This window comes from Zootoca vivipara, chromosome 4 (genome assembly GCF_965207765.1).
Source record: "Zootoca vivipara chromosome 4, rZooViv2.hap1.1, whole genome shotgun sequence".
NCBI lineage: Eukaryota > Metazoa > Chordata > Lepidosauria > Squamata > Lacertidae > Zootoca > Zootoca vivipara.
In genome coordinates this window covers 72,528,947-72,555,364 of record NC_142587.1, presented here as the reverse complement: position 1 = coordinate 72,555,364, position 26,418 = coordinate 72,528,947, and the positions used below count along the sequence as shown (strand labels likewise).

General features: G+C 41.5%; 2 protein-coding genes across 6 annotated transcripts in view; one reads left to right on the top strand and one right to left on the bottom strand.

Moving 5' to 3' along the window:
• The first annotated feature begins 4,446 nt into the window (after positions 1-4,446).
• The window catches only part of LOC118085263 (uncharacterized), a 28,711-nt gene continuing 6,739 nt past the window's right edge, over positions 4,447-26,418 (top strand). Inside the window, exons 1-5 of one of the 4 annotated variants that reach the window (XR_004692615.3) lie at positions 4,447-4,963; positions 8,694-9,152; positions 13,487-13,627; positions 16,348-16,412; positions 24,269-24,476. Coding sequence is in view for 2 of the 4 variants with exons in the window: in XM_088668792.1 (XP_088524918.1) it covers positions 4,897-4,963; positions 8,694-9,152; positions 13,487-13,671 (711 nt within the window). In the remaining 2 variants the exon portion in view is untranslated. Of the gene's footprint in view, positions 4,964-8,693; positions 9,153-13,486; positions 13,807-16,347; positions 16,487-24,268; positions 24,477-26,418 lie in introns of those variants that run through there. The other 3 variants (XM_035115726.3, XR_015949793.1, XM_088668792.1) reach the window with 3 other exon arrangements.
• Positions 17,263-22,903, bottom strand: LOC118085264 (phospholipase A2). Of its 2 annotated transcripts, none has more exons than XM_035115728.3 (4): positions 22,368-22,903; positions 20,315-20,480; positions 19,169-19,275; positions 17,263-17,567 (listed from the first exon to the last, which is right to left on the bottom strand). In XM_035115728.3, the coding sequence occupies exons 1-4, from the start codon at positions 22,405-22,407 to the stop codon at positions 17,407-17,409; spliced, it is 474 nt and encodes a 157-aa protein (XP_034971619.1). In that variant the 5' UTR covers positions 22,408-22,903; the 3' UTR covers positions 17,263-17,406. The 2 variants fall into 2 exon arrangements, with proteins under 2 accessions (XP_034971619.1, XP_088524920.1); XM_088668794.1 differs by having other exon boundaries at positions 19,176-19,275; positions 22,368-22,890.

Genomic DNA, 26,418 nt, shown 5'->3' with positions numbered 1-26,418 from the left:
AGCATTAAGCAAAAAAAAAAACATACAGAGGGAGCGGAAAATGAGTTTCTCTCGCCTACGAGAAGTGCCGGCTCTTTTCGAAGCAGGCGATTTGTCCGACCATTGACGCTTTGGCCAAGCTGCCCTGTGCTGTGGAAATGCTTACACGAGAAGGATTTTTTGCGAGGGAATTTTAAAAGTTGCACTTTCTGAGTCTGGAATATCTTTATTATTTAGGACAAAAATAAGATCCAAGACGGCTGGGATTTCACCCCTCCCCCTTGACTAAAAGGGTTTGTTTTAAGGGGGGGCGCTAAGGCCCATCCTATGTACAAACGAATATCATCTTTCTCTCACTCTCTTATGTACAGTGTGTACACATTGAAAGATGGTGTAGTCGAGGCATTTTCATGAGCGGAGTATTCTCTCAAGTCTGGCAATACCTCCCTCACATGGGCGCAGCTAGGATTTTTGTAGGAGGAGCAGGCTTTTGCTGTGGGGGGGCAGAACCTCTTATTTGTATTGGTTTTGATACAAAATCCCCCTGCCCTCGCCCATGCTTCCTCATGTGTAGATGGTCACTATTAGTAATATATAAATGGGACAAAACACTGCAGAGTGGCGGCTCTATTTCATTCATATTCAATTTTATCTCTCTTCCCACCCCACCCCACCCACCCACTTTCTGTGGCTACTGAAGAGGCTCAGTCCTCACTGGCTTGGTTTTTTGGGGAGGGGCAGAGAGAGGTTGCGCCCTTCGTTTTGTTTTACTAGTTTGTTTTTTTTACTTTTGCATACCTAGGTTCCCCACCCCACTCCCTGGCCTGTTGATATCTCTTGTGCTACATAAGCAAGAGCAGACTGCTCCCCCCCCCCCCCCGCGAAGACTGAAATGATATCCTTTATTTATAGTGTATTTCCAATAAACTAATAGCTCACCTTTCTGACCAAGGAGACACACTATACAGCATTACAGCACAATAAAACCACAACAAAGGACAAAGCCAATAAAACAATTTGGCTAGTTGAACCTATGCTATACAGTATATATTTTACTGCGTGGGATATCAGCCACAGCATTGCATTTGAGTTCCATGTGCTTCAAAACAGAGCCACCTACAGGAACATAATATGTTAACAAGCTTTTTTAAATGTAAAAAACCCAACAATTGTTTGTTGCACATGCTCCAATCTCCGAGTGATGCAAGGTTCCAGTGGTTCCAGGCAAGGGCCTGGTTTCCTTGTTAACAAAGCAGGTTCTTTTTGGTATTATTATTATTATTATTATTATTTCATTTTATAATGTATGTCAAACGGAGAGAACAATTATAACAACTGACACAAATTAAAAGATGAAAAACACAACTATAGTATGGATGGCACATAGTATGGATAGTTGCATGAGTTGTAATAACAAAGTCCAAGTAAAGACTATCAATGTTATCAGATTTTCCGTTCTGGATTAGGTTCTTCTCTTTTTATTTGTATTTCTCTTCCCTGTATTTATAGCTCACATTTTTGTTCTAATTTCCAGCGTTGATGGCTCTTTCCCTCCATTATGCAGTCATTTGAGCTAGAATATTTTTGTACAAGAATTGAGATTCACACAGCTTTATCAAAATGTGTGCTGCCAGAAGTCTCTCAAGTCACAAGAGTTGGTGGCTGTGAAATAACTGAACTGCTAATAATCTTACTATATAAATCTGGACCTGAAATGTTGGTGTTTGTGTGAAAGAGAGAATGAAGTAATAAATAGATAGATAGATGATTGATAGATAAATAGATTAGTTAGCTATGTTTCCAGCAAACTGGAAACTTGGGGCTGGCTAAAACCCAGGTCTGCTGCTATTTGTGGTGGCCTCAATAGGTAAAGGCTCAAGAGAAGCAGGAATACAGTATCCAGAGTCTAGGCAAACTCGGGGCTCCCCAGAAGCTGGTACAGTATTCAATGGCACACTCTCATCTGCTGAATTTTCACTACCTGCTGTGGGCTCCTTAGAACCGGTCCTGCTAAACAACCAAGAAGAGTCCACTGCAAGCTCCAAAGTTATTACAATAGGGTTGCTGAGAACCCAGCAGCTCTCTCTAGTGGCCATAGATGCTCGAAGCAAGCTTCTCGCGCCCAATCCCAGCCTCTGCTTTTCGTAACAAGCATGGATATAATAGCTCACTGCTCCATTCTGTGCTGGCAGCAGACCCCTTCGTATAGACAATGTTTCTACCCTTCGTTCTCCCCATCCCTAGGGAGCAAGAACTCGCAGGGTTCTTCTGCCTCGACCTTGAAATCTGTTCTTGCAGAGCTAGAGCTCCACTTGTGAATTTGTAGGACGCATTAGGAGCCCACTGCTGGGGACCGTGGAGGCTTCAGCCCCCACAATAAAATATTTGAGGAGGCCGGGCCACCACAAAGTTGATGGGCATTCCCATTCAAATGGTGTGTGTGCACTGTGTCATATGATCAATTATGCGGGGCGGGGCTCACCTGTGCCCCCGCAATATTTTATTCAAGTTGGCACAGAAGGACAGTAGAACAGAAGGACATCTGCACATGTGCAGCAGGGTATATAGTTGCCATCAAGTAATGACAGCTACCGGTATTAGAATAATAGAATCTCAGCTAAAGCATACATGACAGATGACCATCCAACCTCTGCTTAAAAACCTTCAAGGAAGGAGAGCGATAGGGATAGATGGGTCTTGCCAAAAGGCACGTACAGTGACTAGGCCGAGGGCAGAAGATTGTCCACCTGTGCCCAGTCCAAATCGTATGCCCATAAAGCAAACCTGCCCTTACAATATGCTGTGGGATACAACTCCCATCAGCCCTGACCACTGACCACACTAGCTAGGGATAATGGGAGCTATAGCCCAAAATATGGAAACCACCAGGTCTGAGAAGGCTGCTTTAAATTGTTTGTTTGTTTAGATCATCAGCTGGTATGTAAATGAAAGCAATTCTATTTAATGGTGGTAATCTGCCCTGTTGCCATGACAATAGATCCCTTCTATGTTAGCATGAGTCTTATTGAATCAAATCTAAAATATTGAGCACATAGTTGCTTAGATCTCCATCTCATGTTATTGAGAATGCAGGAAACAAAGCAGAGAAGATGAAAAATACGGCTTTTGTAACATTCTCTGTTTAATAAAGATCAGGTAAGAAGAACTATATACAACAGGTCTCTCCTTTCGGTACTTTCCAGCGTTTTTGCCTCCTGCTTGGGCCTGACCTCTTACACTAGATATGCAAAGCCAGTTTTCTAGACAAAGAGGTGCTGGAACTCACCATGAATGTCTCCCTTGTTCTCTTATAATGGCAATGGCGCCCACCTGAGAGGTACCAGAACTGAGTTCTGGTGAGTTCTGGCTGAAAACAAGCCCTGTAATGCAATCTTATAGATATCGTCACATGTGCCCTTTCAGCTTCTGTTGGTAAAAGTAGGCTGAAAAGATTTAGGATGACAGTGCAGGTAAACCACCAAACTCAATTACCTACGCATAAGTTAAATCCACTGAATTTCTCACCCTTGTTATCAACAATACTAGAAACAACTCATCAAATGAGATAACCGGTCTCTGAGCACAGGGAAGGGCAGATAAACATACCTGTATAGGATGCCCCCCATACCTGTATAGGATTTAAGAGAATGGAGGGAGATATATCCGTGTATACGACGCCCCTTAATTTTTGACATTATTTTTTTAGGGGAAAAACAGTCTTTTTCACTACAGATATTACATTGCTAGGAGCATGGGACATTGCTAGGGGCAAAAGATCTGTGACACCCAGATGTTGGACTACATCAGGGTCCCCAAACTAAGGCCCGGGGGCCGGATACGGCCCAATCACCTTCTAAATCTGGCCCGCTTACGGTCCGGGAATCAGCATGTTTTTACATGAGTAGAATGTTTCCTTTTGTTTAAAATGCATCTCTGGGTTATTTGTGGGGTATAGGAATTTGTTCATTTCCCCCCCAAAATATAGTCTGGCACCCCACAACGTCTGAGGGACAGTGGACCGCCCCCTGCTGAAAAAGTTTGCTGACCCCTGGACTACATACTCTTTTTCATTTTTACATTACATTTCCCAGGGCTAAGCCATGAAATTGAAAACAGACTCTAGGCATGGCACAGTTAAGTCCAACTATTCCCATGGGTCATGAAACTATTTATTCTTATTCTCTGACAACACACGTTTGTTTGGGCAGTTTTCAAAAACCCCAGTAGCAATTAAGTTAAGTGTAGTTAAATTAGTCATGGAGAATAAAGACAATCAACAGTTTTATCAGTAACTGAAAAAAGTTGCACAAGAGGGGTAGAATGTATTTATTAAAAATAATTGTCGCTCACTTTCCCTTCCAAACTAGAGGGCCTTACAAAATACACAAAAGCCTACCAAAAGTCACAACATATTAATATATCCAGATAATATGAATGACATTCAAAACCTATTTGTTGTCATTTCAGGGGAAGATTCTTCACAATTCTTGCTGAATAACTAGGGCCACAAGCATATATTTTTTTTAGTGCTGGCTATTTTCATGGGGGATTTGTGAGGCAAAGGATCTTAGGAAGGTCATTCGAAAACCTGATCATCAAGTGCAAATTCTGAGTTGTTTAGCCAAGACACTTCTTAAAATTTCCTCCCTGTCCTGCACCTTCTCTGCAGCTTCCTTCACAAAGATTAGAGCAGCTTCCCAGTGAAATAACTGTAGGAAAACCAAAAGTGGCAGCCCTCTAGGCAGCAGACAGAGAGCTGTGATGTCAAAGCTGTGGTAACCTTAGTAAGTGTGACATTTACTGGGCAGAATGTGAATTCCTATTCTGTTGCAACACAAAGGCAGAGAGGCACGTCTTTTTTCTTTTGCCCATACGTTTGGAGCCAAAGGCAAAACCAAAGAGAATACATTCTCAGCTATGATCAAGCAGAATTTGAAATCCTACAGCTGGGCAGTGCCCCGTCTTCTGATTTCTATCTGTTTGGGTAAGTAACTGGACTAAAGAACTACCTTCATTTTTAGGAGATTGGAGCAGGGAGAGGGGACTTGTTGTTTCTTCTTATAGTTGCTTGTGGCAAACTAAGGGTGCAATCCTATGCACACTTACTTGTCTAGGATACGAGTAAGCTCCACTCAACACAATGGAACGTAGCTTTGAGAAAACATCTATAGAGTCAGTCTGAATAGGTGGATTGTGATCTGAGCTGTATCCTATTGGTCTATAGGCTATTTTATAAAAGATGGTTGAAGCGTATGCATCTGGATAGACAGCCTTTAGTCTTTCACATTCTGTTAAGTCTATGGTTCTATAATTTATGAAGCTTGGTTTTATAAGGCGATCTTTAAACAAACAAACAAAAGGGGGGGCACAGTTTTCCATTTTAAAAAATCCTCAAGGCAGAGAAGTTGCTTCTGTGCTTATCTTTTTACAGTACATCTGAAGTCAACCCCCATTTCTGCTTCTCGACAAGCAACTATAATTATGTTGCCTTTTTACTTAAAGACAGAATGTGGGAGTTCTAGAGAAGGGGTTTAGCTGGGCAAATTTGTCCTCAGATTTTGTATCATTAGGACTTTATGTCTCTTCTTGTTGTGATGTACTGACGGCAAACCCTAATGAGACAGCTGCTATAAATACACTTTTTCTATGTCCTCCCTCACCCTGCAATTTGAAGAGATCCTGCAAGGTTATGCATAAACATTTGTCGTAAAATCAGTTAAGGAGGACACAGTATTGTAATGTGTTTATTGCCTGGATATACAACTCTAGGGTGACCACATCCAAAGAGAATAAGGCTCCTGTGTGTCTAATACATGTGTAGTGCAGTGAATATTGATACTGTTATAGGTTAAGGGTGCCAAATGCCTGGATTTAGTAAATGCTGGAAAGTAGGATAAAGTAAACAGTGGCATGAAAAAAATGGAGGCTTGAGGACACAATGGCATTGAAGGAAACAGGAACCAAGGAGAATGTACGACCGGGCCAAAGCTTTGTGTGTGACCTCAGGAGGCAATAAAAGCTGTGCACGTACAGGCATGGATAAGTGAGCAGGCAAAAGAGGGAGAAATAGGACTGATAGGGTTGTTGCAACTAGAAGCTGGAGGGACAATTACAGCCAGTTGTGGTTTCTACTGTCACTGAAGCATTGCAACAGTCATCCCTAAGGGTAAGTGCCAAGATGAAGTAGTGATGCTGACGATGGTGGACTGGGTTTCACATATTTATTTTGAAGAACTATCCAAATTCTGTGTCTGTAGGTCCCATCTAGAAAACAAAAATATGTCTGGATGCCAGCAACCCTGCCTTCCAACATTTCACAGATGCACACAGGGACACTCCTGTGTGCTTGTATTACAGGAGGACAATATAAATAAATACAAGTGAACTAGTAACCTTTTGCAATGTTAAGAGCAAGTCTTCCATGGTGACCTTCACAGTGAAGCCCATGGAATGAGCTGGTAATTGAACCAAAGATGGGAATCTTTGGCTTCCAGCAAAGCTTGAAACACACACACTTCAGGTTTGATATTTGAAGGTGGCAGATAAATCAAGCTGGTTATACTATTAAGAGCCAGTGTGGTGTAGTGGTTAGAGTATCAGACAAAGACCTGGGAAATCAGGATTTGAATCCCCAGCAAGCCATGAGCTTATCCACAGCTCAATTTGCCCTGCCTCTTCCCGCAAAGGAAACCCAATCTTCAGTGCTAAATCGAAACAGAAAGGCAATTCTGTAAGTAAAAAAAATATCTTATTATATAAATTTGATCTATAGAACTGGTGCAGTTACCACTGCTACATAACACTTATTCTACATTTGGGGGGGGGGCTCTGTCTTTTAGTGTAGCACCACCCAAACTTTGGAACTCTTGCCTATTGACATTGGGCAAGTGTTTTCACTGTACTCTGTTATGCACCTGCTAAATACATTTTTTTTAGGGAAGTCTATGCAGATATGCAACTTGTTGACATGCATTTTAATCTAGGTTTTCACTTATTGTTTATTTAAAAAAAAATTAAATGTCTTAAGTAGTTGTTTTTAACTGGTTTTTTTTAATTACTGATAATCTCATTGTATTCTTTTTCTAAACTGCTTTGTTGTTTTTAACAATCAATTAGTATATACATTTTATGAAATAAATTACAAAATAAAAATCCAGGAAATTCTATAGAAGGGCTTGGCAACTGTAAATATATAAGCCCTGTGTTTTGTTGCTGCTGCACTGTCTGCATATCTGGTACCAGGACAATAAAACAACAATAACAAGAAAAACGTGGACTTTTGCCAATTTATAATATCTCAGCCTCTGTTCACCATCTGCAAAATAAGGATAATTGTGATGTGCCACGTAAAATTATTGTAAAAATAAAGTAGGGTATGAAATGTTGTTATATACCTAAATTATGATCAAATGATCATTCTAAGGGCATTTTTAAAAAAGTGAACCAGTTTAATTATGCTTATGCATAGGTCTTCCTTTTAACTGTGGGATGTCGAAGCTAAGATAGTCAGTCTAGGCACATGACTGATTCACAGGCTCAAGTTGCCATAGCAAAAACCCTTGTTGTATTTACTGAGTCTTTATTCTTTTCTTTATTGTTTGGTCCAGCTTCTCTTGAAGTGCACCTGTTACTCTCTCTCCACTTGGCTTCACAGGCTACCAAAGATGGCTGGATGTCAATGATCTCTTTCAGGGCAAAGGATTTTGTAAACAGTTGAGCCCCTCAGCAAAGGTCATGAAATTAAAATGGATTTGCTAGATCATAGCTGCCAAGTTATCCCTTTTTTTAAGGGATTTTCCCTTTTGCTGAATAGGCTTCCTCGCGAGAAAAGGGAAAACTTGGCAGCTATGTGCTAGATATCTGTGATCTTTTAAGAGCTTTAGTCAAATGCAGTAACGTACCGGTATATGTTTCCATATATGAAGGAGCTATGATGCATAAACACTTATTTCATGGACAACATGGTTTGGTTCTGCTTATTTATCATTTTTAAAATGCATGCATGTTGAGAGAGAAAAAAAATCAGAGTGGGGGGGGGGCAGGGTGCTCAAACAACCCCGCTTCCAACATTCAAATAATAAATGTGGGGATTGTGGGTCCATGTAGGCTAGCTGCCAATGTGCCCAGCTCTCCACGCATTTGGTGTGTGTTAGAAGGGCCCCATAGCATACACATTTATAGGTCCCATACATGAAAACAGTTAGCTCAGTTGGTTAAAACGTGGTGCGGATGAAGCCAAGGTCATGGGTTTGGCCACCTGCACATTCCTGCAGACCTGTTTACCTTCGGGGTCCCTTCCAACTCTACAATTCCTGGGCCAATCAAAGTCCATATTGGAGTGAAATGAGGAACTTCTAAACCTCCAGAGTAGATGGGGGGGCACCCATGGGGGAGTTGGGAAATCCTTTTGCACTAATGCTAATCCCTGCACTAGTACAAAAATGTATACCACCCATATCCAGAATTATGGTTGAAACAACTGAAAATGCATCTCTTTCTAGCAGACTCACAAAGTAAATCTGCACAAACCCACCCTTTTATTAATTACCTATTCCCCCTCCCTTTCTATAATCTGCTATGAAGCCAGAGCTTCAAGTCCTTTAAACCCCACACAACCCAGTTCGCCCACCCACAGAACCCCGCACATCCCCTAAACAATTGCTACCTTCTTTAAATCTCACCAATAACATTCGTCTTTCTCTCTTCTTTTGCAGCTGTTTATGCTGGCGTTGGAAATGCAGCCAAGGAGAACAGAGTTATCTCAACCCATTTACCTGCCGCTTCCCCCACGACAGTGTTTCACACATATGGAATGAGTCTTGTGTCTCCATCTGTGTCTCAGAGCCCAAGCAGAGAGAAAGCCAAAGAGGGTGAAACGGTGACCCTTGGATGCCGGTTCCGAAGTTCCCATGGCTCATCTTTGAATAACCTAACAGTGAAATGGTACAAGGAAGATGAAAATGGGTCGAGGGACCTAATGGAGAACAACATCACTGTATTGGCAAACTACACCAGAGCATTCCTGATAGGGGATTTATCTGAAGGCAATGCATCTTTGACTATCTTAAATGTGACAACCAGCGATCACGGCACTTATTTCTGCCAGGTGATGCTTTCCAGTGGAGAAGTGGTGACAGGAGGTGGCACAAAGCTCAGGATCCGCAGGGCGCTGGGTAATGTTTTGTTTTGTTCATTTCTTTTCTAAATTAGCCCCAATCTGCACTATATGCTGTCCTACCACTTTAAACAATCATGACTGCCCTCTAGTCCCACCAGACTCCTGGGGAGTGTTAAGGGAGCTGAGAGTTGTTAGGAGACCCCTGTTCCCTCACAGAGCTACTATTATCAGGGAGGTTTAAACCATAAATCACTCTTCACAGGGAGCTCTGAGAATCGTAGCTTTCTAAGGGGAATAGGGGGCCTCATAACAACATTCCATATTCTTAACAAACTACAGTTCTCAGGATTCTTTGGGGGGAAGCCATGGCTGTTTAAAGTGGTATTATACTGCCTTAAAGATATAGTGCAGATGGAGCCTCAATAACAGCAGTAAACAAAATTGACTGAGTTGGGGCTGACTGAGTTTAAAGGGGGCAGTGCACCCTTCACCCTAATGTACTAGCCTCCACTGTCATAAACTAATAAAGCATGATGTGTTATGCTGCTCATCAAAAAAATTGGCAGATGCATGGCCAAGCCGTAGGGCATATCTACGCTATAGTTTTATATTGCATGGCTTCCTAGAAAGAATCGTGGGAGCTTTGCAGCTCGATGAGGGTGCTCAGTTCTGTCGAAAGCCTTATTCTCCAAACACCTAGGGAGATGATATGATGACGAAACTAGTTTAAGTCTCTGGTATAATGTGCATAAGAGGCCACATCCACACCATATAGTAAAAGCACTATTATGCCACTTTCAACATTCCCAAAGAATTCTGAGAAAGGTCGTTTGTTAAGGATGCCGAGAGTTCCCCTCACAGAACTACAGCTCCCAGAGTTCCCTGAGAAGAGGGATTGATTGTTAACCTGTTGTGACAATTCTAGCTCTGTGAAGGGAATAGGGGTCTCCTAACACTCTTGGCACTCTGAACAAACCACAGTTCCCAGGATTCATTGCAGGGAAGCCATGATTGTTAAAGTGGCATAATGGTGTTTTATATATGTATGGTGAGGATGTTGCAGGTGCATTGATATGCCCATCATTGTATGATTAATTATGACCAGTGACATGCTTCTGACGTCTCTAAATATTTGAGTATCAACTTACATGTTTTTTTTGTTTATGTACTGTTAATATAGCAGGGACCCAGGTGGCGCTGTGGTTAAACCACTGAGCCTAGGGCTTGCTGATCAGAAGGTTGGCGGTTCGAATCCCTGTGACGGGGTGAGCTCCCGTTGCTTGGTCCCAGCTCCTGCCAACCTAGCAGTTCGAGAGCACGTCAAAATGCAAGTAGATAAATAGGAACCGCTACAGTGGGAAGGTAAACGGCGTTTCCATGTGCTGCTCTGGTTTGCCAGAAGCGGCTTTGTCATGCTGGCCACATGACCTGGAAGCTGTACGCCGGCTCCCTCGGCCAATAATGCAAGATGAGCGCGCAACCCCAGAGTCGGTCACGACTGGACCTAATGGTCAGGGGTCCCTTTACCCCTTTACTGTTAATATGCCAAAACAGTTTTCAACTATAAAAACCAACCCCTAATTAAAATACACAATAACATCAAAACACCTCTAATTAAAATATGCCACAGTCCCCAAGTGAAGTATACATACATGTGTGAACTTGCTCTAGCGCACACATTCTTCAGGAATTCAGGCACTGATTTCACAGCAGAAAACTTGTTAGGGAAATAACAGCAAATGAACTTTTGTTATCTCTTCCTAGAATTTCTCTTCCAACCTTTCTGAAAATATGATCAGGGTGGCATAGTAATGTAGCCACAGCCCGATTAATTTCATCCATCTCACTTCATTTGACAGTAATGAGAATATGCAATCGTTATGAAGTGGCTGCTTTTCAGAAGCGGAACACTTCGCAACGACATTCCTCACTTCAAATTAATGGCAGAAATTAAAGACAAAAAGTACCTCCTGCTCAATTCTCTCCCCCAGTGTTGTGATTACAGTATATTAATCTGTCCATCAACACCCAAACTAGACCTAATAGTCATTTTATACTATTTTCACCATCAGTGAACCCTGGGAATAGTAGCTTGGTGAGAGTGCTGAGACTCTTCTGTCAAATATTCTGAACGCCTCCTCACAGGAGGGCTCCATTGGTAAAGGGGATGTTTACTAAATCAGGTGTTCTGCACAAATCCTATACATTTTATATCCCTCTGTGTTCAGAGAGGAGTTGCTCTAGCACAATATTTCAGCATCTAACTTTAACGTAGAGATGCCATAAGCTTTTGCAGTGACTTGATAACACTTTCTGCCTCAAGCTGATATACCGGTAAGCCTTACTTTTTGAGCTCTCCACCTTTTCTCCATTTGTATGTTCAACTACTACTAGCACCCCTTTCTGGTACTTCCTTATATTTTGGCATGCAATTTCTATCTAGAACCACCACCCTTTCTCTAATCATCTACTTCCCTCCCCTCCTTCAAGTGCTTCCTTAATTTGTCCAGTTTAAAGATGACAACAAAATCTATACAAAGGTTAAGCAGGAGCCTTGAGGCTGTCCATAAACAGTTCGCACGTAGACAGCAGATGAGCAAGCACACAGGTCATGTGGTCATAATTATGTCAGTGGAAAGTAGATCACTGACCCCACATGAGGATAATTAGTAAAAGGATCAGCTGAGTTCCTAAATACAAAATCTGGGGCTTAACACACTTTCCAGCAGGGGAGAGCCCCCAGCAGCACAGTTTAAACTCACAAAACTCTTTTCATATCTCCTTTAGTTGCATACAGCGCTCATTTCTACCCCTCTTGCAATGAACAGGTCACATTGTTAAATAAGTTTTAAAAGACTTTACTTACAAAACTCCAACAATGGTCAGTTTCTTGTGTTATTCCATGCAGCAACAAGAAGAACACAAGTAGAAATATCTTGTGTTACAAAATACAGAAAAGCTACCGAGCACATGGTGTGAGCTCCTCTTGTGGTGAGTTCACATGGCAGAAGAGAGAGTGAGGAAAAGGAACCAGAGAAAAGTGGGCATGACCTAGTTGAGTGCAGGAGCACAGCTCTACAACCTTAACTCCTTCAAGCACTAAATGGCACTTGTGTGCAGTTATGTTTGACTGCAATTTCCCACAGTAATCTCTCAGCCCCTACCAGTGAGCTGCATTGTATTTCTATTCAAATTATTTATTTATTGAATTTATAGCCCAGGGTGGCAAACAGATATACAATTTTTTAAAAGCAAAACAGGAACATTCTAAAACAGATTAAACAGATTAAAACATCTACAGTTATAGCACTTGTTTATAAATTTGCATATATACATAAACACTAACACGTTACCATCTAATGCAGGTCTACTTTCTTTTGTCCTTTGTGGTGATGTGTTTCCTCTTTTGGCAGGGGTGTGTGTGATACTTAAATGGCAATTCCAACCGACTCACCTCCACTCCCAGTACAAACCTTGGTAGTACTTGTGTTACCTTGCTAGGAAAACATGGGAAGGCACAGGCCATAAGGCTAAAGCCATGCTGGAGATCTTCTGTATGCCAGAGTTTTCTGCCAGGGAAATGTAACAGGCCTAATATTTATAGTTTCTTAACAGGAATAACAACCACCACCACCACCACCACCACCACCACCTTTTATTTGTATCCCGCCCTCCCCGGCCGAGACCAGGCTCAGGGCAACTAACATCAAATATAAACATTGATATAGAATCAAACAATAATTAAATCACCTCTTAAAACAAGTCAGGATAAAATTAAAATCTGAATTAGATGGCTTTCCCCAAGATTTGGGTTGGGAACAGTAAATGCTCATCAGTCCTATGCTTGTTTTGATTGTTTAATGTAGATTATAAAGCCCCTGGAATGGGGACAGCTTACTTACATTCTACGTTATTTGTATAGAAACAGGGCTTAGTGTTAGCACAATATAAATGTTAAACAGTGGTGGAGTTAGCTACTCATAATCTACCAACCCACTTCAGTCACACTCTCTTCAAACTGTGTTCCAATTCACACAATTGGTTCTTGCTGTGTGTGTGTGTGTGTGTGTGTGTGTGTGTGTGTGTGTGTGTGTGTGTTAGGCTTTCTCGCTCTATTTTAAAAAGGCCCCTAGGCTATGCATGTCCTCAGTTTTCCTAGGGAGATATTTTTGTCATTTTGAATATAAAATAGTCTAGTCTGTAATGCAGAGCATTACATCCCAATAGTGTCTCTTGTTGCTCCTCTCGCAGCTTTAGCAAACAAAGATCCAAAGCTGCCCCCTCAATCTCTCAGTGCAGCCTCTTCCAGCCAGTGTGCATTGAGTTTTCCTTAAAATTCTCTATATTCAAGACGATTGATTTCTGATGCCTCTGTGCATTTCCCCTCAGGATTGTTTGGCATAGAAGAATCCATTGGAACAATCATTGGCGTGGTGGCAGCTGGCATTGGAGGCATGTTAGTTCTAATAGTAGTTTTAACTCCTCAGCTGAGGAAGTGCCTTCCATGTGCTAAAGCAACATCGAACCAAGGTATGGTGACAACAAAATGCTCAGTTGTTTTGCCAAAATTGTAGATGCAATGCACATCAGTTGCCAAATGCTTTCAGAAAAGCAAGCTTTATCTCTCTCTATATAAAAATGTAGGCATTGCGCACACGGAGGTCACAGCCTTTCTCCGTAACTGCTGAACCGTAATGCAACAAATTTGGCCACAACGTTCCATGCCCATCAGAGAGGGATCTGGCATTAAAAAATTTCCAAAAAAACATACCTTTCACACCTAAAATAATGATTAAACACAAAAAGTGGTGCCCAAATTAGACGTCACCACCAGAAGTTCTGAAAACTCCAGCAGCATCCAATAGAAAGGCATATCACACCCTGCCGCCTCCAAAGCTACACCGCCAGATGAGATCACAAAATTCCACAGCAACCAACTGAAAACAGTCCTTTTGCAGCAACAAGGCCCAGCTTTTTCAATAGGCCGCAGCATTGCCAAGCAGGGAAAACTGAGTAGGCCGCACCATTCAGTAGGCCATAGGCAAAAACAAACAGAATAGGGCCTTTCACAACCGGGGGGGGGGGGAGTCAAAGGGATGAGGCACAACAAAGGGAGGGGGGAAACACATAGTCATGAGGGGGAAGGAAGAACCCTGAGTCAGCCAAAGCAATGGAGGGTGGGTTGGGACAGGGAAAACTGAGTTGGCTGCAGCATTGCCCAGTAGGCCACAGGCAAAAACAAACAGAATATGGGCCTTTCACAGGGTGGGGGAACTAAAGAGATCTAAGAGAGATTGCCAGTGCTGATATATCCAACAATACAAGCAAATCTCTGCACTTCATTTTCTGAAAGACTGGCCAGCTGCAAAAAATAAAAAAACCAAAACAAAAACGGGGGTGGGGACGGGGACAGCTTTAAGCATGGTGTAGAAGAGGAAATTTCAGCAGATGAAGCTAGTCTCTCAACAGAGAGTCTCTGCAGCACAATTTCTCCCATTGCTATACCTTCAAGATAGCTGATGATAGAAAGCTTCAAGGTTGCTATACAAGGACCTTCCAGAATTTGCTGGACTTCAACCATTGGGAGCCCAGCAACTTGGGGGCCCCATATTGGCTACCTTTGGATGGAATAACTCCTTATAGGTGATAGCTGAAGGGGGAGCCTGATGGAATTGGTCTCTCAGCAGAGCCAGTGGTGGAGGCCTCCAGTCCTGTCCCTGCATTTACTATAGCCTTGTGGAATTGCTATTGGCAGATAAAGGTAGCAGTGAGGTTGGGCTTTGAGAAGAGCTGGTGGAGGAAATCTGCAGTCGCATCTCTCTGGTATTGTCTATGTATAGACATACAGTGGTACCTCGGTTTATGAACACAATTGGTTCCGGAAGTCTGTTCATAAACTGAAGCGTTCATAAACTGAAGCGAACTTTTCCATTGAAAGTAATGGAAAGTGGATTAATCCGTTCTAGATGGTCCACAGAGTACTTAAACTGAAGCGTTCATAAACTGAAGCGAACTTTCCCATTGAAAGTAATGGAAAGTGGATTAATCCGTTCCAGACGGGTCCGCGGAGTACTTAAACTGAAGCGTTCATAAACTGAAGCATGGGTGTAATTGGTTCCGGAAGTCTGTTCATAAACTGAAGTGTTCATAAACTGAAGCGAACTTTCCCATTGAAAGTAATGGAAAATGAATTAATCCGTTCCAGATGGGTCCACGGTGTTCATAAACCGAAAATTCATAAACCGAGGTGTTCATAAACCGAGGTTCCACTGTACAGTACTATGCTTTCTTATTAAATAAACAGTTCACCACAATTGCTATCTGTATATATCTGTATACTCAGCGATCTTCAAAGCATTTGTGGTTGTTTTGCCAAATTGTCTCTCTCTCTCTATGTGTATACACACACACACCACAAAAACAACAACAAAAGCCCCCTTAAAGAGGAAATAGTCTGAACGTTCTATAAACAGGCACAGTGAGTTTCTTGAAGCAGATTGAACAAATACACAAGGAAGAAGTTGAATTGCACTGAGAAGATTAAGACAGCAGTCCTAAAAATACTTACTTGGAAGGTAGCTACAGTGAAACCAATAGGTGTTTGTAATCTGAGTGAAAACTTTTGAGATTATAGTCCTTGAGATGATGTTAGAGCTGATAGCAGCACAAAGCCTGCTACAATGACTCTGACTTCAAGGATTTATTGCATGATTCTCTGTCTAATAAACAAAGTGTAGCACAGAACAGTCAGATTAAAAAGCTTGCCACCTATTTAAATCCATCTGGATGTTATTGAGTTGCTACAACTGTCTCCATTCTAATTCTTTTAGGGCCCATAAAACAACCATAAAAGGTCCCTTCAAGGTGCAGAGCTGAACAAGGCCAATGTAAACACAAGAAATGATTCTACATTAACATGAATTTTGTGCCGCTCTTGTATGTTATATTTGTGGCAAGGGTTTGGCCAACCTACAGTGGATCCAAATAATCAGAAGTGCTTGCACAGCTCAAGCACATTACTACATTAACTTTGTGATCATACAGGGCTGCGTACACATTATATCTTTAAAGTACATTTGAAACACAACTTCCTTAGGAGTGCCCAAAATTCTTTGATAGGAAAAATATGCTTTGAATGTGCTTCAAATGTACATTGTGAAAAATTGGTTGTAAAATACTTAGTTGCATTATATTGTGTCGTATCTTCTACTTCATTGTTTATTTACTTAATCTTTTTTCTTCCTCCACAGCATAACTTGGACAGCATGGCTAAAGTAATTGCCAGGTGTGCCACCGACGATATAGTTTTCTGAATGTAAGCAAAAATGTCAGTTGTTCGAGTGTTTTCTATAGTCTACCTAAAAATGGTATAATAAAAATGCTTTACCATCCTTTTAGAATATATGCCTCAAATTGTGACTACAGCTTAGTCATAAAATAAGCATCCTTTTCAAAAAATAAAATAAATCCTCACTACTAAATAAAAAAAGAAAACTATATTAAAGCATAGAAAGGGGGTTGTTGCACTGAGCATAATATCTTCTCCAGACACAATAAGCCAGTGTGTGGCCAAGATGGCTGAACCTCCTGTTCTCTTATCAGAAAAAAAAGTTATATGCTGTGTTCAGCAATCTTATGGTGCCTTTCTGCCCTTAGAGCAGGGGTCAGCACACTTTTTCAGCAGGGAGCTGCTCCACTGTCCCTCAGACCTTGTGGGGGGGCGGACCATATTTTGAAGGGGGGGGGAATGAACGGATTCCTATGCCCCACAAATAACTCAGAGATGCATTTTAAATAAAAGGGCACATTCTACTCGTGTAAAAACACACTGATTCCTGGATCATTCGTGGGCCGGATTTAGAAGGCAGTTGGGCCGGATCCAGCCCCCGGGCCTTAGTTTGCCTACCCATGCCTTAGAGTACCGTATCTCTCTTACACTTCCTGTTCCATAGGACTGTCACTGTATAGGGAACACAGCACCACCAACCACAAAGAACCTGTGAATGTCCAGGATGGTTTGGGCAAATGCACTGTACTTATGCGGACTTACTGTATGTACCACTTCTTTAAAAGATCGTAGCATGGCATTTCAAAAACACTTTTGTAGGGTATGTTTTCCATGACAAGATATCACAAGAAGCCTATGAATCTGTGCAACCAACAGGTATAGAGGTCATTGTTTAATCTGACATTTCCAGAAATCCGAAGATACATACACAATTCAGAAGCTGCTAGTCTAGTTGAATGTTGTACAAAGTATAGAGAGCTTAAAGAGGAAAGAAACTGAAGGTTTCCATTAAAAAATAGTCTTAATGCCTACATTTCCCATAACTGCATACAGGGTAAATTTGGCCACACAGAAAATTTGGCCAGAAGGCATAGCGTCGGTTAAAAGGGGCAGATCTCCAACACTTGGCTGCTTCTCTGTCACATTGGCATATGATTTTTTGACATCTGTCTAACATTGTATCTGAAAAAGAGAAAAACCAGGTGAATAGTTAAAACAGAATAAGAGCACCAAACTGAAATAACTAGCCACAAATTGTTAATGTCTATTGGCATTTGTTATTCATTGCAGGTGCTTTGGGAATCGTGATAGACCAGGAAGGAAATATAACTATAAATCAAAATAAGTAAGTTGTTCTTAAAGTTTAGGCTCATATTTCTGAAAGCAGTTACAATAACAAGTAGTTACAGGTAGTTGCTATCTGAAGAAGTGTGCATGCACATGAAAGCTCATACCAATGACAAACTTAGTTGGTCTCTAAGGTGCTACTGGAAGGAATTTTTTTATTTTGTTTCAATAACAAGTAGCAGATAGGTACAGTTCTCACAATGGACAGAATATTTATTATTATTATTACTACTACTACACTATATTAATTATTTATTAAACTTGTATACGGCCCTTCATCCAAAGATCCCAGTTCACAATAGAAAAATAAAAAATGAGAATACAAAATAGATAATAAAACAAAAACAAACCAATAACTCCCCCCCACAAACACATTTAAAAAGCCTTAGAATGTTAATTAATCAAAGGCCTAGTTATAGAGAAATGTTTTTGCCTGGTGCCTAAAGATATGTAATGAAGGCGCCAGGTGAGCCTCCCTGGGGAGAGCATTCCACAAACAGGGAGCCACCACAGAAAAGGCCCGTTCTTATGTTGCCACCCTCCCGACCTCTTGTGTAGGAGGCACGAAGAAGGAGGCACATGCTGAAGATGATTGAAGGATCTGGGTCATTCATATGCATAGCTGCCAAGTCTCCCATTTTTCGCGGGAAATCCCTGTTTTTAAAGCCGTTTCCCGCTGTTATCCCGAATGGCAAAATACCCCGTAATTCCCCCGGATTTTCAAAGCAGCTCCTGCCGGCCAGGAAGACTCCTTCTGCGCATGTCTGGACATGAGTAGAAGCGACTTCCGGTGCCGTGCCGCTGCTGATCCCAGATTTTTCAATCCGGGAGTTGACGGGTATGTTCATATGGGGAGAGGCATTTGGGGCTTTTTTGTCTAGAAAAGGGTGAGTAAGTGACATGATAGTGGTGTATAAAATTATGCATGGGGTAGAATCCGTGTAAAGAGATAGGGTGTGGATAGAGATAAGTTTCTTCCTCTCACTTGCACTCAATGAACCCGAATGCTGAAAGATGCAGCATAGAAAAAGGAAGCACTGCTTCACACTGTGTGTAATTAAACTATGGAATTGAAATCAGTGGATTTAAGTCTACTCTGAGGAGACCCTAACACTACATCAGGGCTAGGCAACCTAAGGCCCATGGACCGGATGCGGCCCAATCGCCTTCTCAATCCAGCCCGGGACAGTCCTGGAATCAGGGTGTTTTTACATGAGTAGAATGTGTCGTTTTATTTAAAATGCATCTCTGGGTTATTTGTGGGGCATAGGAATTCGTTCATTTTTTTCTTCAAAATATAGTCCGGCCCACCACATGGTCTGAGGGACGGTGGACCAGCTCACAGCTGAAAAAGGTTGCTGACCCCTGCACTAGATCATGCATTGCTTATCAAGATAAAATGGATAAATACAATTAGTTTAAAATTGTTACCTTACCACATACCACAGTATTGTCATTACAGGTCCATTTATATCTACGTATTATGGGGTTACAGCCTTGTTCCTCCGCGAAGCCATAACAGCAGTCATGTTCATGACAGCACCTTAAAGCAATAGAGATTGAATTGTACCCATTATATTTTGTGAGCCCATCCAAGATTTAAAAAGAGCCATGTGCCAATACAGAAGTAAATTCTTCAGCTATACAGTCACTCTCCAGTATTGTTTCAAATACTTCTAGTGTTTCAGGGAAAGCCCACTAAGTTTTTACATTATACATATCCCTCTGGAATCATTCATTTGGTAAACAAACAACAAGAGCATAGTGCATGCAAATATTACACCTACCACTTCACTCAGTGAAGCAAGGGTTAAAAAAGAAATCAAATTTATCTCTAGTGAAAGCCTAGTGGTTCCAAATCAAGTTAAAAGAGGGCACACAACATTCCTTTTCTCTCGCTGCATTCTCTCAACTTAGCAACATGGTAATGTCATCTGGCATAATAAAGGGCAGGTTTTGTTATGTGCTGATCATGTTACCTATTATTCTCACTACTCACTCACCACCACTATGTGAATTTGTTACTGGTTTGTGCTATCACAATTAGGGATGGGCAAATCTGTCAAATTTGGTTTCTCATTTTCAAATCTCAAGCTCTGTTCTGCACATTTCCCCCAATTTTTGAAGTCCTCAATAAAATTAATCATCATTTTAGTGCATTTTTCCCTCTTAATGTAAGTTTGCATAATATGCACATTTATGCAAAACTATTTCCCCTAAAATAATGCATTTTTGTATGTTATTTTTCACTAATATATGCATTTTATGGATGCTTTACTCCAGTACATGATTATTTTTGCAGACATTACTTGGCTGGAGAAAGGCACTGCAATTTTCAGAGCAGTGAGAATTTTGAAGAATAGCTGTGTTTTTGGTTCTTGTATTGTTTTGGAATACGTGAATTTGGCAGGTTCACCTTTAAATGTGAATGGGATTAAATTTCTGCCCCATCCCTAATCACAATATAGTTTCCTACAGTTTCTCCTCTACAAATTAAACCTGCCATCATTTCAAGGGTATTAAATAAGGTTGGATGAATTCAATTGAAGAATGACACTTGGGGATGTCATTGATGTCCTTACCAGTCTGTTTTGTCCTTCGGCCATCCTCTTCCTCCTGGGCCGCAGTAGCATCCATAACCTAAATATGCCAAAGGAAATCGTCCTGTGCCACACTTTATGGCTCCAGATAACTCAAGGAGGCCTCTTTTGTGTACAGAATGGTTCTTCCCAAGAACACTATTCCAAACTGCAAAGGCAGAAGTGAAATTTTAGTGCATCTGAGTAAAACCATTACTCAAAATCCTGGTTTCCCATCTTTACACTTTCCCAATTCTGAATTAATGTATGTATTATTGATAATAATTTTAAAATGCACTATTGCTCACAAAGAGTTATACAACTCTACACACATCATTTCTGCAACCAAGGGTCTGCCTTGCATTCCCATTTATTTCAGTTGAAAATGACATTCCAGGTTAGCTCCCTTCACTTAAATGTACAGGTGTCCCCCCACTAATGTGGGGGTTACGTTCTGGGGCCCTGCGCACATAAGTGAACTTGCATAAAGTGGGAAGCAACCCACTTTAATAGGGAGGGTGTGCAGGGAGGAGAGAAAGAGAAAGAGACTCACAAGCACTGCTGGGGCTGCTGCCAAGGAGTTGCCTGGGGCCGCTGCCCGGCCTGCCCCAAGCCTCCCCTAGATTGGGGCCACTGCCCAGTGCAAGGGAAGGCTAATCTATTTATTTATTTTGCAGCAACCTGCACAAATGTAGTCACACACAAGTGGAATGCGGATGCCTGTATTAGGGCACTCTATATATGCACACACAGAATTCTGGATCAGATATGTCTAAATGTTATCAGGATCAGCATCATTTTTTTCTACAGAACTTCTTTGACATTATTTAGAGTTTTCCCCTTAATCTATATATTTGTATTATATTGCATAGGCTTTTAATGTTTAGTTAAAGCATTCTGCTGAATCCAAGACTTAAACAGGCTTCAGAAACACAAGTGTCTCTGCACTATAAACCTGAGGAAAATGAAGTGTGCCTCATCGTCTACTTCAGGATGATTTAACAAGGACATTTAACAACTGCCAAAAAAAAAAACCCCTCAAACTGAAGACTAATGTTTTAATACAGACTGGCTGTTGTTTTTCAATACATTCCTTAGCTATCAAGTATGCATTCTGAAAAAAATGTAGCATTCCCTCTCTACCTGATGAACTATTTCATTAAATTGTTCTTTCCGACTCAAATAGCCAAGACCATGTTGCTAAGAAAAGTTGAACAAGCTTTTTAAATGCCCAGCAGGCCCAGTTTCTTCTAACGCTACCTGTTAGCAAAATAGTTACAAAAATGTGCCTGGCAGTTGGGGTGGGATCTTATGATCTCAACTTTCCTGGCATGATTAAATTTACACTGGCAGGCATTAAGCTGCAGTAATATAGGCGTCCTCAAATAATTAAAAGGCCTTGCAATAACGGTCTCACATGCTTCGGTTCTGCTGTGTGCTGCTTCTGTAGTGGGGCCTTATAAAAAGACCTTTATCTCCTCCCTTCCCATCCACCCTGGACTTTAGATGAATAAAAACTACCTATTCACATTTCGCTGTTTAAAGTACTGTACGGGGAAGAGGCAAACAGATAGTTACAGCATGAACAAAGACAATCATTCAGATATGAGAAAGACACCTGGCAATGTGCCAAAGCACCTAAGACCAAGCCATTCTATTGACCTAATTCCACTGAAGCATTTTTCAGTGTCTAATAACAGCCTGGTGCAAATCCCACTGCACTGAAATAAGTCCACCTATTTGAAGGAGTTTTATCATACTTTGTAAACTTTGGGACTTATGAACTTTCAGACTTGTAAACACAGTGGAACATGTTTCGCCCGCACTATTTACATGCTCAAACAATGCACAGTTATCATTAAAATCAGACACCGAAAGCACAGTTCCAGGACGATGATGACAATATGAAAAAGATAAGCTTACTCACCTGTTTGCTTTGGTCGATAATAATGGTGTAAAGCCCAGTAATGAAACCTCTGTACTAAGGAGGGCACAAAAGCACAGGTGTTTTTATGAGGTCAACAGTTACATAGCTTGGCATCTATTTTGTACTTACCTGCTTGGAAAAACAGCAGCGTCACCAGCCGGTGTTCCATTTGGAGGTCAATTCAGGATGACCCCCCACCCTTTCACTCGGACACACATAGCCTGACTGCCTAGAGAGTCTCCCTGTAGTTCTGCTGTCAGACTGAGCCAAGGAGTGGGAGTGTATAAACACTCTAACAAGGCTACTCCTCTACAGTCTACTCTCAGAGCTAAATATATGTGTGTGTGTGTGTGTGTGTGTGTGTGTGTGTGTGTGTGTGTGTGTATAGTTAAAGGTGAGACACTTCTGTGTTTCAAGTGTCCACTGTCCAGAGACTGATGGAAGGCCCAATTCACTAAGAACCTTTACCTTACTAAGAACACATCTGGCAAATACAGCTCAATGCCTCTGTTTGCACGTTGTTCCTTTCGGGAGGGGTTGTCGGGAGGGAATTACGTCTCTTGGACAGGTTTAGATGCTGCAGCCACTAAGCCGGGAGCTCCTTTCCTAAGCTGTTTGCTTACATCCTCAACTGACCCCTCCAAGTTGTTCCACTGCTGAAGTGTAAAAGCTGTGTTTGCTACAGTCCAACTTTTATAACTGGGTAGCATTTGAGTTCATAGGCACTGGCAGGAATTTTTCAATTAGAACAACAACAACAACTGCAAATGCCAAGCTGAAACAATAAGCTTCTACCTACAATTTCCTGAGATTTCAACACACTAATTGACGTTATAAAAGTGGTTCAGGTAGGCTTGTAAATGTTAACTGTAATTTCTTTGGCTCCTCATCGTCTTAAGGGTGCATCATAACTTTAAACCGGGGACAGGGAAATGTGACCCTTCTGAAGGCCACAAGTTCCCCATCCCTGCTTTAAATTATTGATTTAATATCAATAAACACTACAAATTCAGATGCAGTGAGCCTCTGAGAATCAGATGTTGAGGGTCATCAACAGAGAGTGATCATTGCAAAATTGTTGCATGCCACCCCAATCTCTGAGCCCAGGGTTCGGCTTCCTTGGAATGAGGGACAGCAGAGACTGGTGTCTTGATGATACTATGGTTTATTTACACGCATATGCTACCTGAGCCTACAATGGAGGAGCTCATAGTATTAACACCCCAAGAGGGTCTTGCTTCCCCCAGCCACAGCCTTGGATTCCAGCAGAAATCAGGCATGGCTCTTTCTCTCAGCTGCCCAGTGGAGGGAGGGAGGCACACCCATTTGCTCTCATACTTTGGGGGTCATCATCAAGAACCTGGCCTGGCTATTCCAGCAATTTGAACCCTGATGAATCCAGTACAACCCCCACGCCCCCTAACTCTCTCTCACACACATCTGCACAGTCCTTAGGACCAAATGCTCTTCTCTAGCTTTTCCAACTGAGGTTAAGCAGGAGATAATTCTTGTAGGACTTTTAGTGAATTTAGAACTGGGCACAAACTGTTTTCCTGCTTTATTTTTAGGCCTGTTCTTATACTGATTTTATACAAGACTGTTTTTAGTACTGTTTTGTTTAGGGTTCCTTGCTTTCACATTTCTTCTAGGAAGACTGATTTAATTATTGGATAGGAGTTAAAAAGACAGATGAAAACATTGGGTCAAAAAGCATTTGTATTTTAATTTTATGGACTGTTTCATGTTCTTCTTTTTTAGGTTTTTAATTCTCTTTGTGAGTTTTATCTGCCTTTTATTGTATAATATAGTTTTTTTACATTTCCAGGGATTTTTATAGTTGCTCAGGATCTTATTTTTCTCCTTTTAGAAAAGATGGAACAAAATTATTATAAATAACATTTCTGGGAACCAGTGCCAGCTCCCCTGTGGGTAACCTGCTCTTTCTTCATTTCCATTCAGATGAGAGGCGGGAATTTTATAGACATGGTCACAGCTAGACATTGCTAACATTTTTTCATTATTTCTTCCAGGTTTTCCAGCTCGATCTTTTGCTGTCCTTCCTCTTCCCCTCCCCTCTTGTATCCGCCTTTGGGTTTCTCCCTTCTTACTCTCACTTTATGAATGGTGTGTTGGTTAAATGAGCCACGTTGAAGGGTCAGTGCCTAGAGCAAAATCCAGACTGGCCTCGCCTCTCTCAGAATAGCTCTACTGCATAATGAAAATAAAATCTGTCATCACAACCTTGTGCATTTCAGTTTCATCTCAATTTTAGCTTCCTTTATTGCCCAGAATTCTTATGCTCAACTCATAGTCCCATAATCTGATACTAATTGTGAGAGAAGTGGGAAAATGAAGAGTTCAAATTCCACATACTGTATACCCAGGGCTTTATTTTCTAGATCTAGAGCAGTGGTTGCCAACTTTTTTTTTTTTGCCATGCCCCACCTAAGCGTCTCTAAAATCCTGATGCCTCACCCTCTGTGACATATAATTCTTATTATTCAAAAAGTGAACTATTCATTACAGGTAGGTAGCCGTGTTGGTCTGAGTCGAAGCAAAATAAAAAAATTCCTTCAGTAGCACCTTATCTGAAGAAGTGTGCACGCACACGAAAGCTCATACCAAAATATGAACTATTCATGTGAAGGAAGCCTAAAAGGCCATTCACTGTTAATATCTCATTCTCAAATTTCTCCCGTTAAAAATCAAATTGCGCCCCTGTGGGGCATGTGCCCCATGTTGGGAAGCACGGTTCTAGAGAAAAATGTGCCAGAATGTACCTCCCTCAGAAGACCCACCCTAGAGCCCAAAGAAGATCTCTTTGTTTTGTTTTTTTGAATAATTTTTATTAATTTTTAGAAGAAAAAAAAACACATACAAAGTATACAACATAAACTCTGTCCCTTCATTTTCCCTCCACCCACCAGCCCACCTCTGCCACCAGTGAGCCCCATGGGTATTGGGGAACAAAGGGGTCCATTTTAAGCTGGCTTTGACCTCCCCCCTCCTTCCTCCCCCCTCATCCCCCCCCTGCCACTGAGAGGACAAAGGCGGAGGATCTCTGGGGATTGGCTTATCCCCCAGCTATTTCTTCACTGTACTGGAAAAAAGAAAAACAAAGAAAAAAGGAGAGAGAGAGAAAAAAAGCAAAAATATGAGAAGGGGAAAAAAAGGGAAGGAAAAAAAAAGGAAAAAAGAAAAATATTAATGGCTTCCACGACTCTCCTCCTCCTGGATTTCCCAACCTCTTTACATAGTTATGGCGGGTTTTCTAATCCAATTCAGAATCTTATTCTTATAATATTAACACAATCCTCCTCCTTCTTCATGCTGTCCCCCTCTGAGCCCCCCCCCCCTGCCACTGGGGTAGCCCGAGGAGTCCAGCAGTCAAAAGGTTCCATTTTTGTGTCTGGGTTTCCCTCCACCCTTCCCTCTCCCCTCAAGGCACCCCCTGCCACTGGGTACCAAGAGTAAGAAGGGGGAGACAGGCAGTTTTCCACCCAAACACCTGATCACCAAAATTATTCAAAAACAGACTCTAAGCATATTTCCTCAGCCATTCTTTTTACTCCCTCCAGAAAGCTCTTAACCTTAAACTATAAAAATCTCTCCTTCCCCCCCCCAATGTCCCTCCTCCCAATTGGATCAGCATATCCTTTTAACAGGCCAAGATTCCGACACCGTTATTCATAGACCAAAAACAGTACCTTAAACTAAAATTTTTACCCCACACCAATTCTTTCCCACATCCACTTCCAGACCTCTGCTCCTCCCTCTTTCTGCCTTTCCCTCCCTTCACTAACATCATTCAACATTTCAGTCTCTCCAGGATTTTCACTTCCATCAATCTTCTCTTCACTTTGCTTCTCCTTGTCGGCCTCATCTCTTTGTTCTGATCTTTGTTTTTCATCATCCAACACATATTTTTTATAGTCTGAATCAGTCTCCAAATTGTCCTCAAATTGTTGCTCCTCATACACAATCTCATAATCAAAATTGTCCTCTAAATCTTGCTCTTGCACCTCATTCTCCTTTTCTGTTGGATTGAAACATTGCCTTTCCTTGTAGATATCTTCCCATGTTTGTAGATAACCCAGCACAGCTTCCTGGAAAGCTCGAGAGAATTTTGTTTTCATAGCTCACTTGACCACAGGCAGACCAGAGATAAGGGCAGAAGGGT